At 39.7% G+C, this 16659-nt stretch overlaps 1 protein-coding gene across 5 annotated transcripts in view; it reads right to left on the reverse strand.

Annotated features, from left to right (window-relative positions):
• Positions 1 to 16659, reverse strand: part of RAPGEF6 (Rap guanine nucleotide exchange factor 6) — a 111399-nt gene that overhangs the window by 12097 nt on the left and 82643 nt on the right. For 2 of the 5 annotated variants that reach the window (XM_030459349.1, XM_030459348.1), the window contains 8 exons: positions 15010 to 15250; positions 13231 to 13614; positions 11045 to 11256; positions 9897 to 10020; positions 7667 to 7690; positions 5188 to 5408; positions 2707 to 2898; positions 1089 to 1223 (listed from right to left, as the gene is read on the reverse strand). In XM_030459349.1, the coding sequence (XP_030315209.1) occupies positions 1089 to 1223; positions 2707 to 2898; positions 5188 to 5408; positions 7667 to 7690; positions 9897 to 10020; positions 11045 to 11256; positions 13231 to 13614; positions 15010 to 15250 (1533 nt within the window). Of the gene's footprint in view, positions 1 to 1088; positions 1224 to 2706; positions 2899 to 5187; positions 5409 to 7666; positions 7691 to 9896; positions 10021 to 11044; positions 11257 to 13230; positions 13615 to 15005; positions 15251 to 16659 lie in introns of those variants that run through there. The other 3 variants (XM_030459351.1, XM_030459350.1, XM_008495470.2) reach the window with 2 other exon arrangements.

The raw sequence follows: 16659 nt of genomic DNA on the forward strand, positions 1-16659 counted from the left end.
AAATACACCTGAATCTGAATTAATGAAGTAATCCCAAAGAAAAAAACACATTCTTTTCAAAAGAACCAGATGAAAGTTAACAAAAATAACATGTTTCTAAGCAAGGGCTCAAAATCTCAGTGGGACTGGGGTTGGCAACCCAAGTAATTAAGTTTCTCATATAGATGATGTGTTGAAGCAAAAGAAGTGGCATTCTCCTTAAGGCAAGAGCATCTTGTGAAGGCAGAAGTGGACAGACCAGCATCACCTCCCCCTGAAAGAGGGGAGAAGATGCAGTGAGCCCCCATGCTATGCCATGCTACTCCAGTGGCTTTGGGCTGTCAGTGAGGGAAAAGCAGCACAGAAGGGAGGGAAAAACACCTTACACCATCCAACACTGACCACACTGGCTGACTACTGAGTGGTGTTAAGAGATTTCAACTGAATTCCCATCCAAGCTTGGCTACTGATGAAGTGAGGCAGGTCTTTTAAGATGAAGACATCAAAAATAAAGGGATTTTTCAGGGCATCATGATAGACAGGGATGTATACAAAGCCCTGTGCACAAGAACAAGAAATATGAATAGTGACTTGAGGATGTAGATGGATGCACTGCTTCTGCAAAACCAGCTCTGCTGGAGAACAACAACAGCATTTTAGCTCCAGCTCCATCTTATTACTTGTTGTTCCAGCTACCCTGGGCAAAACCAGGAGACAGCTCAGCTGCTGCAGCTTCTGTGCAACACTGGCACAAGGCCAGGTTTGTGAATCCCGTTCATACAACCAGCCACCTACACCTCAACTGCTACACTGCTGAGTGTCAGCACTTAAAAATCTATTGGAAACTGCCAGAAGCATCTAAGCCATATCTTAAAGAAAACATTTGCTCCCTTTTTAAACAATGGGTCACTTTTAAGGCCAAAAGATAGAAATACACTTTAAAAATGTATTTATTCACAGAAAGGCACAATTCTATTCCTGACATGAATACTCTAAAACTACCATTTATTTCTTTTAAGTGTCATTACCAACAATGCCCTGGCACTGCCCACCCTGCTTTTAGTCCAGGACAGACAGAAGAGTTGCTGAGATGGGTGCTGCCCACCTACCTTTGCGTGGAGAGCCCTGAGGAGAGGCAGGGGGGCTGGAGTGCAAAGAAGATGCCATGGACATGGTGTCATCTGTTTGCTTCTTACTACTTACTTCCTCAGACAAGCTTAATGACTTCTGTGGGGAGCCTGTACCTGGGAAAGCAAAGGTATGGTTTACTCATTGGTCTTTCAAGTTAGGGAGCTCTGTTGGAACTGCAAAGAAGCACCAGGATGAACCATCACTGGGGTCTTCTGCAAAGGGAGGGGCAGATGCTCAGATGAATTCTGCAGGTGGAAGAAGTCTCCACCTCAAATTTACATCAGTCATTGCTACCACTGGTTGCTCAGCCAAGTGGAGACACCCAGGTCATAACCAGAATGATTGCAGCAGATTCACCAACCATGATCTTAGAAAGGACAAAGAACTGACCAATGTATGAAGGATGGAGGAAAGCCTTGCCCCTGACATGCTATTACAGGGTTAAAACCAACTCATGTCCCAGCCAACAAGTCAGTTTGAGATCTTCCCCATTAGGAGTTCTCCAATCAGTCTTCACAGGCACCACACACAACTTGGAAAGTTTATAAAAAAACCAGTGCAGCACAGCCCTTCAGAACTGGATGATGTGGTGGTTCTTGTTCACTGGTAGACACGTTGCAGAGGACACAGTGTCCAGGAGATCATTTAGGTTCTCAACAGCTTGTTAGAGCAGCATGGAATGCATGGGAATGGAGAGATCCCTCCCAGCAAAGCCTCTGGAGCACATCAAACTGCACTGGCTTTGAAGAGGAGACTGGAAACAAATATCAACTGGAAACACTATTTTATATGCTGCAATATACTGTATTCTGCAGCCACTTCAGTGGATATTCCTGCTCAGTCTATCATAGAATCATTTCATGGAATTCACTAACTGCAACAAATTAATAACCCACAATCATAGCTTTCAGCTGATACAAGTTATGCAAATAGGTCAAAGGCATTATAATACAGAATAATATGTAATAAATACATAACACTGCTTTGCAAATAGCAAACTTAGAGACAGAAAAAAACCTGATGCTCAGGAGAAGCAACTAATACCCTATGCTGTGCTGCTCCATTTGACAATGAAATGGTTACAATGGTGTTATAGAGGTTATAACATTATATGATTTCACTTAAATCCAAAGATTTCACTTAAAAATAATAATTGGTTTTTACCTATTATACTTCACTTTGTCATGAAAAGGAATAAGCAATGGTTTTGTACTTCATTTGTGCAAGATCCCTTTAGAGTTCAGAAATAAACAATAAAAGGCTTAACATGGTACATCTTACCTGTCTGAGATATTAAGATCACTTTAGTTAGAACATGTTCTTTAATTCAAGGGAAAAAAAAAAGGGACAAAGCAAAAGCACATTTGGAGGGAGGACCTTCCCTCAGTGGCTGTTTTAGGGCAAATTATTACAGGCTGTGCAAATGACCAAGTGAACAGCACACTCTCTTTAAAACACAGTGATATGCTTCAGCTATTTTAAACGAAAATAAACGAAGCCCAAAGGCACCTCAAATAATCCACCAAACTACAAAGCCTTCCTCCTTATTTACTTCATCTATAGAGCTCTCCAGAGAGGTGAACAGAAGGTACTCACTGAATGTGACGTGATCCTTTGTCACTCCCTTTTTCCTGCTGGGGTATAAATTCACAGTGGGAACCTGCAGAACTTGACTCATCCTGTTCTGTTGATGCTGATGGGCTTTAGTGCTTTGGCCAATGGATCTCATGGGTACTGGAGACATTTCTGAGGATTTTCCTCCTCTTCTCTCACTTAAATTCTTTGTCACTGTCATGGAAAAATTGCAGGTAAATATCTTCTTGCACTTTGAACTGCAGGATTATCACAGCCAGAAACAGCAACCAGGGTGTGAGGCAGGTAAAACATACTGAAAATTATTTCTATTCCACCTACTTGTTAGGATTTTAAAAACCTGAACTCTTTAAAGTGTCACAGAAATACTTCATCAAAACCACCACAAAATGGGATTTATTTCTACCACCCCTAAAGCCTGTATTTTAGATGTTTGTACAGAAGGTGCAGAAGCCTGACAGCTTCTCCTCCAGCAATACATGGCACTGAAAGCAGAAGGGATGCTTGTTCTGCAGCTGGCATCAAACCTCTCACTAGGTGGCACAGTTGATTTACAACACAGGGCACTCATTCAGTTCATACTTTAATCACACAGCAATTAACAACCTCCCAAGTTAAGGCCATCTGACTTCTTAAATTCCCTGGGAAAAGCCTGGGTTGCAGCATTCCTGCTGCTCATTCCTTCTGCAAGGAGAATCTCACTGCCAGGTAAGAGACAGGGGAGCTGCACCTCCTGCTCAGTTGGGTATGTGCAAAAAAAGCCCAATTTGCCCACAAAAAGTCTGCAAAATCAGGTACCAGGCTCCCTGATTCAAAGCTGCTGGGTCAAAACTTCAGTGTGGGTAAGTGGCCCAAGTGTGGAGGAAATCCCCTGCTCCAAAGAACACCAACCAGGGACTGCCAGCTCCCTCCTGGCTCCACTCTGCTCCCCTCTCCTTTCTACTACCTCTGCAAACTATGAGTATAAAGAAAAGAGATTAATTACCTGTGGTTTAGTGTTGGTTTCCCCCTCCCCAAGTCTTCAAAAATATTTTATTTAATTAATTGAATAATGTACCATTCTACTCTGCACCTATCTGTATATCCACTAAACCTTCATTCCCCTTTTAGTTTAAGAAAAAACAAAGATTTGATTTGCTTAATTACACAGATAAATCAGGGGTAAATCAGATATTTACAGGCAAACAAGATTTTAAATTAGTTTTTTAAGACAACTGACAACCTCATAACATTTATATTTGTCTCCTGGGCACACTTGTTATGTTTGCATATAGATCATTTTTCCAGAGTTCATCCTGACATGGTTTGATTTATTGTTTTAGCAGGGGAATAAAGGGTAAAACCCACAATGGTGTTCACTCAGAGTAGAAACATTCTGTGCTGGTACAGATCTGGCTGAACACCTCTCCAAGCAATCTCTGATGCTCTGCTCAGAGCCACCTGTGATTTCTGCCCACCCCAGGCACCAGGCAGTGTGAACACAGAATTTACCATATTTGAGAAGGGAGTCAAGTGTGGCCACTGCCAGGATTCCTACATCAGTGCTATTTAAAATTAAATGTTAAAAAAAAAATTTGCATGGGAAGGCACCTGGGGAAATAATAAGGATTTGCATTCTTAATATGGAATAATGGAAAGGATTTAAAATTCTATTTTCAAGATGCCATCTCCTAGTCACACTTAAACTTACCCAAGACAAAATGGTGTTAGAGGGGAAAAAAAACCTTAACATTCTACATGCAGACAACCTGAAACATGAATTCCATTAGGAAGGTTCCTACTCTTCCACTCTGAAACAAAGCTACCTTTCAAGCAAGTGAAAATTCCTATAGATCTAAGTAAAATGCAATTACTGTGCCTCGTTTTTAAGGAAGAATTTACTGAACTGTGTAAGAGAGCAGGTCAGATAACTGCTTAGTTAAGACAGTCACACAGGAGCTGAAATTATGAAAACTGTCCTGCTCTAACCCTCCATTTTTTACTTTCAAGCCATGTCAGCCCCATCAGACAGTATTGACCTAACTTCTCCTTTTTGAGCATGTTGGTTTATTCTAAGCTGTAATCCATTGCAGCTCCTATATTGATTTTGTCTCTTTTCATTTTCTTACTGTTCATATGGTAAATGTTACTTTCATCCTTCCTAATTCTGTACAAGGACAGCAGAGCAAGAACAGAGCTAATGTACTATTGACTTTCTTTCTAGACTGAGGAAAAGATACCCAGCTTCAGAACTCCAGGTCAAACCAGAAGACATCACTGAACTTCTCTGAGCTCAACAGAGATCAGAAAATTAAAAGTGGCTTGCTGGAACTGTTAGTTCACAAAGCACTTAAAACACTGTTTCCTAAAAAGCATTTTCTTATTTTTTGAAGAGAAAAATTTTCTTTCTTGAGGGAGAAAAGATTTTAAATGAGTAATTCTAGGGAAGGAGCAAGATTTTTATGTTTGATAGATGAAGCCACCATTCTGGCTTGCTGTACTTACAGGTGCTGTATGCAGGCTCACACTGAAGTGACAATATTTGGATTTTTTCTTCATCTGTCTCCACGTTGAGGTTGGACAGGTACTGCTTCACCTTCCTGGCCATCTGGGCATCCTCATACAGCTTCTTGGCATTCAGAAGAGAGCTGCGTCGGGCACGTTTTTTGTGGGCACCTCCCTGTACATCCAGCATGTTTGAGTTGGTGCTGCCCTGGCTGAGAGATCTAGAAAAGAGCAAAGAAATAAATCTTTAACCCTCAGCAGCCCTGAGGAGGAGCTCCAGTAGCACAGGCCAAAGCAGATTAATACCAAATCATCTTCAGTTAGGGCTAGTGCATGCTGATGTCAATGAGTTAAAAAGATGAACAGCATTAAAACAACACTTGTCTTAAGTCCTAAAATATTCTGGGTAAACTGAGAGCAGCAACTTGAGTCCAGAAAAAGATTTGTATGCAAGAGTGGAACTAGCAAGAAGGAGGCAAAATGCTGCCTAAGGTTCCCAATCAGCTCCCAGACTTATGCTGCAAAAAACCCACCCAACTTCAGGTGCAGGGTGGCAAAAGGTGAGAACTTTGTTTCTTTAAGGCACTTGGTACCCACTGCTTTAAACAGAAAATTCTTGCAATTCAGTTGAGTACAGAAGCAAGTCATGGGTGTAATCCTCTTAAAAAACTGAGCTCCTGACTGTTTAAATAAGGGGAGAAGTGATGTTAAATATGCAAAGCACATTGACATTACACACTTAACTTCTTCCTCCAATTAAGCAAAAACATTCACAGAAGAGCAGCTCATTCATTAAAAAATGCATCCCAACAAAGGTCAGGAAAGCAGTGACAATATAACTATGTCCAGATTTGCATCCAGGAGAGATGATGCTCCTCCATGCTCCTAATTTTGAGCTGCCAAGTGTTATCAGCCACTGAAGCAAACACAAATAATCCCCAAATGGTTCAGGTACATCAGGTGCTCTCCCTGACAGTCAGTCACTAAAAAAACCTGATCTTGGTATAGTTCAAATACACACAAAACCTTTGGCCACACCAGTCCTAACCATTCCTTCAATAAACAGAGATTCACAGTAGATGTAACACGAAAAAATTCCCATGAAAATGACAATAACATTTTTAAAGTTGTTTCTGGGTTTTTAAAAGAAACATTCAGAGGAATAATTCTCTTTTTTAAAAGGCTAAATTATTGGTAAAGATGTTTATGGAGACCTTGGGTGCATTTACAGGCTCACAAGTGGCAAAACAAACAATCCCCAGCACACAAAAGCCATAAGGGCTGAGTCAGAATAAAACAGAAGAAGCCTAAAGAACTGAGCACACAGAGCTTAAAAAAATAAATAATAGTCTAGAAGTGGTAGAAAGGAGCTGATTACAACACATTTTGAAAGAAGTTACTTAAATGAATCAATCAAGGAGAAAATGTAAGCTTAAAAGCTGGCAGAAATTCATAGCTTAAATAAAAGAAAAAGTAATGATATTATAGGCAAAGAGCAGCAAATGGGATGATGGGCTGTTCACTCCTATTCAAACCAAGGGGGCACTCCTACAGATAGGAACAAAACTATTAATTTATCATATAATGAAACAGGAAACTACATTATGTTTATTTTGAATGACAAATATTTTATTGCTTTTGCACACACTGTTTTTCTTGTCAGTCTGGACTTGACTTTTTATGGTGATTTATTCCAATTTCCTTTCAATTTCAATTTTAAAGTAATTTTTTCCTTATTCACTTGTGTTCCCAGTAAGCCCAAGAGTTTGAAATTGTGGTGACTCCAGCTGGGTATTTCTCCCCACAAAAAAAAAAAGACAGTTTCAGAGTGCAAAAGCACCCAAGCTCAGGTAGAAAGGATCAGTTTCTGGGTAAAACTACACATAAAACCAGATAAAATGTGGCTACAATGTCATCAGAACATCACTGCCTTGTGTCACCCAAGGATCTGACCCATCTTGGGACTCTCATTTGCAGTCACTTCATACACAAACAAGCAATGAGGATTCTGGGTGTGTGAAATGTGAGATACATTTTAAATGGATACTAAAAATAAATGCTTTGAAGCTTGAACTGAAGCTTCAGGGGGAAATAACTTATCACGATCACAATTCAAAGTGTCCTCATAGATTAAAATGCAGAGAGGTTTAAACTTTGCTGTTGCATGTTAAAAAACAGGTTATTTATTTCCCAAAACAGTTCAGCTTCCAATAGAACTGCACAGCAAGGGTGTTGTTTTTTTTTTATGCATAAAGCCAAAGCTCAAAGAACTCATCCAATACACAAAAGCAACTCAACTTTTGTAGCTGCAGAATAACATTGACTGAAACCCCTTATTCCTGCCTTCCAAAAAAATATGTATTGCAGGGTTAATAAAATGCATGCTGTATTTCAGATGCATGCACTAAGGAGGAGGATGCAGTATGTTAAGAGTTGCATAATCTTTATTTATCTTAGTTGCATTCATCTCTACACTTACCCCAAACTTCTCCACCTCTTCTTCCTGTAAGCAAGAGCCATATACATTGAAGCATGTATTTGAACAGAAAAGCACAGGAAAAAAAATAAAACAGTTGAGAGTCAGGAAGAAAGATGTAGACAGGAAAGAACAGAAAAGAAAAAATTCTATACAGCAAAATCCTTCTCAAACAGTAACACAATGTTTTCATGGGATGCAAGGGCAGGACTTGCTCAAATGCTTTCATGTGGAAGAACATCTATCAGTTTTTTGTTTATTTTGAGGTTTAACCTATGAATTTAAAAGCCAAACTCGCATGAAATTTCCCTGGGAAGTATTTCCCAGGAGTCAAATTCAATTTTAATGGAGCGAGCAAAAATTCTTTAATTTATTTATATTGCAGAGAGCCTGATTAAATTAATTTCTTCTTTGCACTAGGACTGCAGTAAGTGTATGAGAAAGCAGCAGCAGCACTCAGCTTTATGATGGGGTTTTCTCTTGATTGCTTGCTGGGAAACAAGCTGGTAGCCAAAGCCATGCTGAAAACCTAGACAGGCTGTATTAATTGGTAATGAACTTGTATCAAGGCTCCTGTTACTTCTAACAAACTTATTTTCTTCCTCATTTTTAATCTTCAAAAGCATTTATAGATGCTTCAGAACACAAACTGATAGATCAAACACCAGAGGCAATGAAGATGAATATAAATGATGTGAAAACATGAAATGATTTTCTTTTAATCTCTGGCACTCTCTCTAATATTCAAGCCTAAGTATTTTATGTCAGTGTGCATAATTTAAATTAGGGTCTTGAAAATGTATTCTGTAATTCTGGAAAACATACTAAAGGCTAACTATTTACTAGTAAATTCATTTAATGATTAGACTTCACTAGGTCCTACAAAGTGCATGGGGCATCTGGGAAATTTATTTATAAACTGACTTAATAGGTCAGTGCCTAAAGTTATGAAAATCAATCACAACTTATCAGTGACTTCATGTTAAGTTTATGTTATATAATAACATGTTATATGTGTAATATAAATAATAATAGTGTGTGTGTATATATATATATTTATATTTAATAGGAACTATGTTAAGGAGGACATTTTGCTAATTCAGTTCCAATATTATGAAGGTCAATCTCCACTTTGAAAGAAATCCACTTCTAAACCTTAACAAGGGACATGTCATATTTACCTCAAACCTCAACTGGACCAATTTTAAACAAAATACTTCTCTTTCCTGATGGCTGAAAACAAAACCCATCATCACCTGTGAATCCTGAGGGCAGAAAGACCACAGGGAACCAATGGTCTCTCCTCTTATTTAGGCTGCATGCTCTTGCACACACTTTTCTCTGCTGAGGTGACCACCTACCACCTGGAATTTCTTTAGGGCTGGTATAAAGCAAGTGACCAAATGTCCAGACTTTTCCAGTGCTGGGGACACACCTGACTGGTGACTCAATAGATTTTTCTGTCATCCTTAGAAGTAAAAACCTTGTAGTGACATCATGGGGCATCACCTTGTCACCAGCTCCCCACCTGAACTGTGCTGGAGAAGCAAATAAAGAGCAGAAGGAGAGGAGGACGCAGCCCTTCAGGGCAGGGATCCAAAGGACCCTGCCTGGACATGACAGAGTTGTTGATGTGGAAAGCTGCAGGAAATTATTTTGTTCCAGTAAATATAATCTGGAGCTCAGCAGCAGCAGATTAGAAACAGTGGTGGAGTTTTTATTCTGCAGTTGGTTAACACAGAGCCTGATATTAGACATCAGGGAAAAAAACCAACAAAAAAAAAAACCCCCAAGAAAATACTCTCCACCTGCTTATAGCCTGAATGAATCAAACAGTATGCAGGTGGAGCAAGCTGTGTTAAGAACAAACTGAAAAATACTTTATTTATTTTTATTGTAATCTCAGTGGAGTTTTGTTTTGAAGCAACGTTTCAGATTTATCCATATGTATGATTTGCTCCCTAATATTATGCCTCCTACTAACAACTTCTTTAGCAAAATGAATCACTAAAAGCAGAACTTAGTCTTCCTTGCTTTTTAAAGACAACAAATTGGTTTAGCAGTCCTTAAGAGCAGGTCTTGGAAGCATCAATTGGGTTGTTGTGATCTGATAAAGCTGTGGCTCTGATGGGAAATGTCAATGGGAAGGTTCCACAATGAAATCTCAAACGTAGTGACACAGACACAAACCCTACCCACTCCCAGACACCTTCAGTCTTTCTAAATTGCACACCTTTGTCTGAACATCACAGCTGGATCCATGTTTGCTGAGGTCATTCGGATCACTTGGCGAATTTCTTTGGCAATCATCCGGAGTTTCTCAAAATTTACCAGCCCATCCACTTTTGAGTCATTTCCTGCAGTATTGAAACACACACACACAGGAGGCAGAAAAGAGTAAGAAAGAGAAACACACACTGCCCATAAAGAAAATAACTCCCCCACAGTCCCCTTCCCTCCAGCAACAAAACTGCTTGAATCAAAACAGCAAGAAAAAAGGAAACTGGCAAAAACATAAACCATAATCAGACCACCTGATTGCTCTGGTGTTTCTGAAGTAACAAGTATTAATAGGAAGGAAAAAAAGTAAACTATGGACAAAATCACCAGCACAAATACTAAAACAACCTAAATGTATTTGTATTTATATATAAATGTATTTATATGTACTTAAAATAAGTATTATTTATATGGGTGCTGGGCCACCTCATTTAAGCTATACTGTATACCTATAAAGGTTGGACTAGGTGATCCTTGAGGTCCCATCCAACCTGGCATTCTATAATCCTAGGAAATATAAACCTGACATTAACAGGGTTTGTGTTCCAAAATGAGTACAAATAGGTCTGAAACATTCTACCCAAGAAGTGGGCAGACTGGGAAACACTAAACCTCAATGGACTGGGAACAGAACTTGCTGTAAAAGGAGAAAAAAAATGAAAATGTTTAAACAAAACCCCCTGAAAATGCTGAAAGGAGGTGTAGGAGGGGTGTCATATCATCATAGATGTCTGAAAGCCACAACATGGAATGAAACCCTAGAAACATCACAGCAACAACTTTGTGTAGGAGAGATTTTTTTACAAGTACTGTAACTCCCACTTAGCACACTCACCTACTCTCCCACCATAAGGACAGCACAACATAGATTTTGTTTTTATTATTTTGCTTTTAAAATATTCAAAATATGTATTTAATTCTAAACTTCATCTCTTCCATTATGCATTCAGAGTTATTTTATTTCAGTCCTCCAGAGGACACAACAGAAACACCCTGCCGCTGCCAGCATCTTTTAGACACCCGGTGAATCACAGAGCACTGAAGCAAGGGCTAAAGCTTATTCAATGCTTTAATTTAGTATTTCTCCAGGTTTGACATTACCTTCGTGCAGAAATGTGATATCCTTCTTGACAACAGGAAAAAGTGGGATAATTGGAGGCTGCATGCTCTGGCTGCTGAGGATGTTGCGATATTTTGCCATGTTTCGGGACGGATCAAAAAGATCCTGGAGGTCTCTCAGGTGCTTTTCATACTTGCTGGGTAACTTCTCCCAAGTGCCTCTGAGCCGTGCTACTGGTGCTAGATTTAACCCACTGGAAGGCAGATATATTTCTGTATGAGTTAGTGGAATCATTACATTTCATAAGGAAGGATTGGGGTGGGTTTTTTTCTGCTTTAAGGATGAAAAATAAGCTCTCACGAGGTTAAGTGCAAAGCTGGGGGAAGGGCAGGCTGCAAGTTCATCCCAATAAACCTCTGCTGGTTACTTTTGTGAAGAAGAAAACTGTAAAAAGCATGATTGCTCCCTCTTCACAAGGTGCAGGTTTTAAGGTAGCCTGCCAAAACACTTGCTCGGTAGCATGGTCCTGATGCCCAGGGAATCTGAGAACCACTTCTGTCCCATAAAAATAAATAAGGATAAAAGAGGTGAAAACTTGATGAGGTGAAGATATGGCTACAGAAGCAAGTGAGAACAGGGCCCAGCTTATCCCAAGCAAAAGTGGCAATACATATGAAAAAGATCTTTGAGTAAAAATATATCTGGAATAAGTCAGATGCAAAAATAAAATAAGATTAAAAATTAAATATATCCATCCTATCATAATTTGCCACCAACTTAGCTGAAGAATTTTGCAAAGTTCTTGTAGCTACAGAACTGGCAAGGGATATTCTCCAATATTCCTCACTGAATCCAAAATCATACAGGTGCTGAATTTGCTATTGTATTTTTCTCATTTTGAAAGCTTCAAACCTTGCATTTGTTTCATTTCTTAGAGAGATTTTTCTCCATCTGTTGTCATATTGCAAACAAAGCCTCCTCTCACATTAAAAAATATATAAAAATCAAACATATGCCACCACACAGCTCCTCTTTTACATACTGGATGGTATCTTCTGTTTCATGAAGCACAGAGTATTGTACCAATAAAGGGAACAGAGGGAACCCCTGTGGCATCTGCTAATAAAAACATATTCCTCTGGAAAGAAGAGTAAAACAAAAGCTGATTTATTTGCCTTTTTCTTTTTTTTGATCAAAGATCATTCAGTCATGGGCTGATTAAACTGAACTGAGCACTAGGAAGAGTCATTTATCCACCTACAATGAACCATGAGAAAGCAGAACACAGGAATTAGATTCAGCATCCACATGTATATTCACCATGGAATGAGTGAGGAGCCCCAGTGGTTACCCAGTATCCTTAAAAAAAACTCATTAATTCTTTAATGCATGACTAAATGGAAGCCAATACTATTTGATAAACTGTCTAGACATTAAAAAACTACTTAAAAATAGGATTGCCAAAGCCAGTGCTGGGATGCAGCATGAATCCAGATCTCTCACTTCTGAATCACAATGACTTCTTTTTTTTTTTTTCTTTATCTTAAAAACCTGGCTGTAACAAAATTGCAAATAGGGGAAATGGGGAAATGCTGAAGTGGTGCTGTTCAAGTAGCAGCATCCACCATAAATCAGAACAGAAAGTATAAATCACAAGAGAATGTGCAGATGAAGAGAGGAGAAAAAAAAAACCCAGAAAAGCAAGCAGATGACAGGAAAGAATGAAAGGGAAAATTAAACTAAACCAAGACTGATTTGAGGAAGTCCTTACAATGAAAGGAAAAAATAAAGCAATCTCATCATGGCAGATATGACTCAGTGCCCACTGAAAAAGTAGCAAGGACTGGAAAAAAAATAATAAAAAAGGGAAGAGAAATCAGGTGGCAGGATCACAGAAAATGACAGCAATGTTCAGGCAGGTTTCTGAAGTTCACCAATCAAACAGAGCTTTGGTCCCAATCTTCTCTTCCTCTGCTAGGTAAGAAGTAAAGTGAGAGTCACTGGAACCAGAGCCACTGGAACCAGACTGAACTGGGGAGGAAGAGACACAGCAACAATCCATCTCTCTGCACAGTCTGGCACCTGAAAAGTTGGGTAACTCCCTGAAAACCACCCAGCACCATCCCTAATCTGCTCATTAGAGACCTATTTCTTTTCCTTCTGTTTAGATTTAACAGAATTGCTTTTGACAGCCCAAACCAGAGCTGAAAAATGGGAAATCTTTTACCTTATCACAGCGAACATGGAGTTGAAATTCTTGCATTCTCGGCAGTGGAGGGCGATCTTAATGAAATGCTTAATTATCTTCATTCTTTTGAGCTGGTTGGGCTCTGCTAAAATTTCCATGGCAACCCAGAAAGTCTCTTGATTGATGACATCCTCAAACTGTTTCAGGTGAGCATTGCCTGTCTTGGAGTCCAGCTTGTAGAGGTCATCGATGTATTCCGTGGGCTCGATGTTGCGGAACAACTCGAAGTCCCTCATGGAAAGCTGAGTGGCCACCTCGATGGTGCTCAGCTGGAGCAGGGAAATTTGGCTCTCTCTCAGGAGCTCCTGAGCATCCTCATCTGAGCACAAGGTCTCTGTCTCCATGTTGTTTTTTAGATAATACCTGGAGAATGATTGAGTTAAGAGTAACGCATCAGAGGTGCTCTTCAGAGGCTTGGAGAGCACAGAGACAAAACCAAGGGGGACACGAATGACACTGCAGAGGTGTTTATGTAGGAGAGTTTCTGCATTGCTGTAGACAAGCCAGAGTAAAAGGCAAAGACAGAGGAAAGAAGACAGCATAACCTTGTGCTTTATCTAATTTAAAATACCAACATTGCACGGAGTAAAAATAAACATTTCAAAAGCTGTTTTCATCTCCTCCTGGTATTTTCTATAGATATCTTTCTATATATTTCTCTGTAACGTGCTGGAGCTTTCACCTTCACGAAAAGGTCAGTTACTTTTCCATTTGTAAATTCAGCACTGGAATAACACTTTTATATTCACATTAGTCCAGAGGAATCTCTTGTTAAGTTATTTATCCATTTCTTACACAAACCGAGTGTGGTTTCTGACAGAAGTTTAGTGAGGTGTATTAATATTTACATGAAGCACACAGTATTCAGGAAATGAAAAACTCTGGAAAATTTATCTCCATGGTCCCAAGCAGATCACTTTCAGATACACAAAAGTTTGTTCCTCATAAATTCCCTCTGTTGCCTAGCAAAGAAGACTAAAAAATCTTTTTACTTATTCAATTTTCTTCTGGTATGGATCAGGTCATCAGATAAAACTGAAGCACTTCATGTTTCAGAAACATTCAAACCAGTTTACATCGAAATAGAAGAATTTATCTCAGGTTAGTATCAGTGCACCACAACATGACATCACTGTAAAAAATCTAATTGTAGGTTTTAGTCCTGAAGTCTATGTGAAAAGTGTCAGAATAAACATAAGATGTGAGGTAAGTTATCCTGAGCTGCTAAATTTAGTTGTCATCAGGCAAGCTCCCTGTACTTTGGGTGCTGAAAAGGAAGGAAGAAAACAAGGAAGAAACAAGGAAGAAAAACAAGGAAGAAAAGAGGAGAGGGAAACGTAAAGTTACTGCCATTTACTTGCTTACTCTCGGACACCTTCCAGTACCTGAAGGACCTACAGGAAGGTTGGAGCTGGGCTGTTTGCAAGGGTCTGGAGTGCTAGAACAAGGGGCAATGGTTTTAAATTAGAGCAAATTTAGATTGGATGTTAGGAACAAGTTCTTTACCATGAAGGAAGTCCTCATCCCTGGAGATGTTCAAGGTGAGGCTTGAGGAGGCTCTGAGCAACCTCATCTAGTTGTAGGTGTCCCTGCTTAGTGCAGGGGGGGCTGAACTAGATGACCTCTAGAGGTCCCTTCCAACCAAATAAACTTCTAATAAACACCTATTTCCTTTAAGACTGCCTGATGCTTCTTTCCAACCTCTCAATCCTAAGGAGGCAAAGCAATCTAGAGAAGGAATCCCAGGGTCCCATTTACCGTCCATTGAGCTGAATCCTGTCGGCCAGTTTGGAGAACTGGTCAGGGAGCCGGCGCTGCTTGATGACCCCCTCGGGGCTGACAGACACCTCACAGAGGGAATAGGTCTCTGGGGCTCCTGTCAGGTTGAATTCGTGGACAGCATGGCTCACCACCTCCTTTGCTGTGGTGTCTTTGCTGATGATAATGTAACAGCTCTGCTGATCCGCTTTGAAAACTCGGATCACTTGATCCGGAATATCTGAAATAAGAGAGGAACACTTTTAATGCCTGAAGTTCCTGTCCCCTTGAAAAGGCACAAGATCATTTACTGTCTAGTAGCCAGAAAACAAAACAAAAAAACACCTATCAGCTATCAAAAAAGTTATCAAGAAAAAAAAGGCCATGCTGGACTTGATATCATCGAAATAGTCATTTCCTTCCATTTGGAGAGGAAAAAGAGGACTCTTCTCCTCTCTGCACTTCCAGCCCAATGACTATATCATCCCATGACCATGATCCAAGCTTAGGACATCTGGATCTATCACTAGGCTGTACACTGGTCTCCTCAGTGGCTCTCAAAAGCTTTGGCAGCATCTTTGTCCCCTTGTGAGTGCCAGGGTCCTCTTCCCTGGGAAGCCACCGAGCACATGTGGCTGGGCTGGGGATGTGAAGAGGGAAGGAGATTCAGTGGCTCCTCTGACCACCTGCAAACTTTTCCACTTGCTCTCTGGCCCTAAAGGAACTGAGCTGCTGCCAGCAGTTAATTCTTTGGTGAGTGTGCTTATTTATAGCACATTTGATGTATTATGTATGCATTAGAGAACAGCTTTATCTGAGGCAGCCTCCAGCAGGAAAGAAGTATCTAAAGAAACACACGTTTAGTCTACAGCTTGGTGACTGGAAATAATCTGCTCCACTGGTTATTATAGAGAAGGCTGGATTTGCCAAATAAAACTGGTTGGGAAAAAAAAAAAGTTGAGAGTGAGAGCACACACTTGTTTCAAACTCAGGGAAGCAGTTTTTCACCTCTCTAAACTCTAAAGCATGGCAGGTTTTCTGCAGACCTGAGAAGGTGGCAGCCTCAACAGCTGCTGCAAATAAACTGGAAGATGGGAGGAAACAGGGTGGTAAAAAAGAATAAAAATCTGACTGAAAACTAATTCTACTACCAGTTTTGTTATTATGATTGTCACATTACCAGAAAAGTCCCCTTCATAGATGTAGAATTTGAAAACTTCTCATGCATACATGAGTGAGGGTAATAAAAATAAAAAGTAGCTATTATGAACTAATTTCAGAGTGCAAGTGGTGAAAATGATACACCAAATAACTCAGGAAATGCCTGCACTCATAAAAATCATAATAAATCAACCAAACAGGTAAACATCTATACCTGGTATCACTGTACCTAAAAACCACAACATGCTCAAAGTATAAAACACAAAAGTCAAATGCAATTTTGTGGGGAAAAAATAGTAAAAAAAAAAATTATAATCACCATGCAGCCAAAACTTAGGATAACTTGTGACAGGTAAAGGAAACTTATATTACAGGCAAATATCTGTCTTCATGGTCTTTGTTTTTAAGCAGGTAAACATTAATAAAAATGAATTTCTCATGCATTATTTAACTTGTGTTGATGATACAAGACCTGTTTCAAGTTTTCAT

Source organism: Calypte anna, chromosome 13, assembly GCF_003957555.1.
Source record: "Calypte anna isolate BGI_N300 chromosome 13, bCalAnn1_v1.p, whole genome shotgun sequence".
NCBI classification, from domain to species: Eukaryota; Metazoa; Chordata; class Aves; order Apodiformes; family Trochilidae; genus Calypte; species Calypte anna.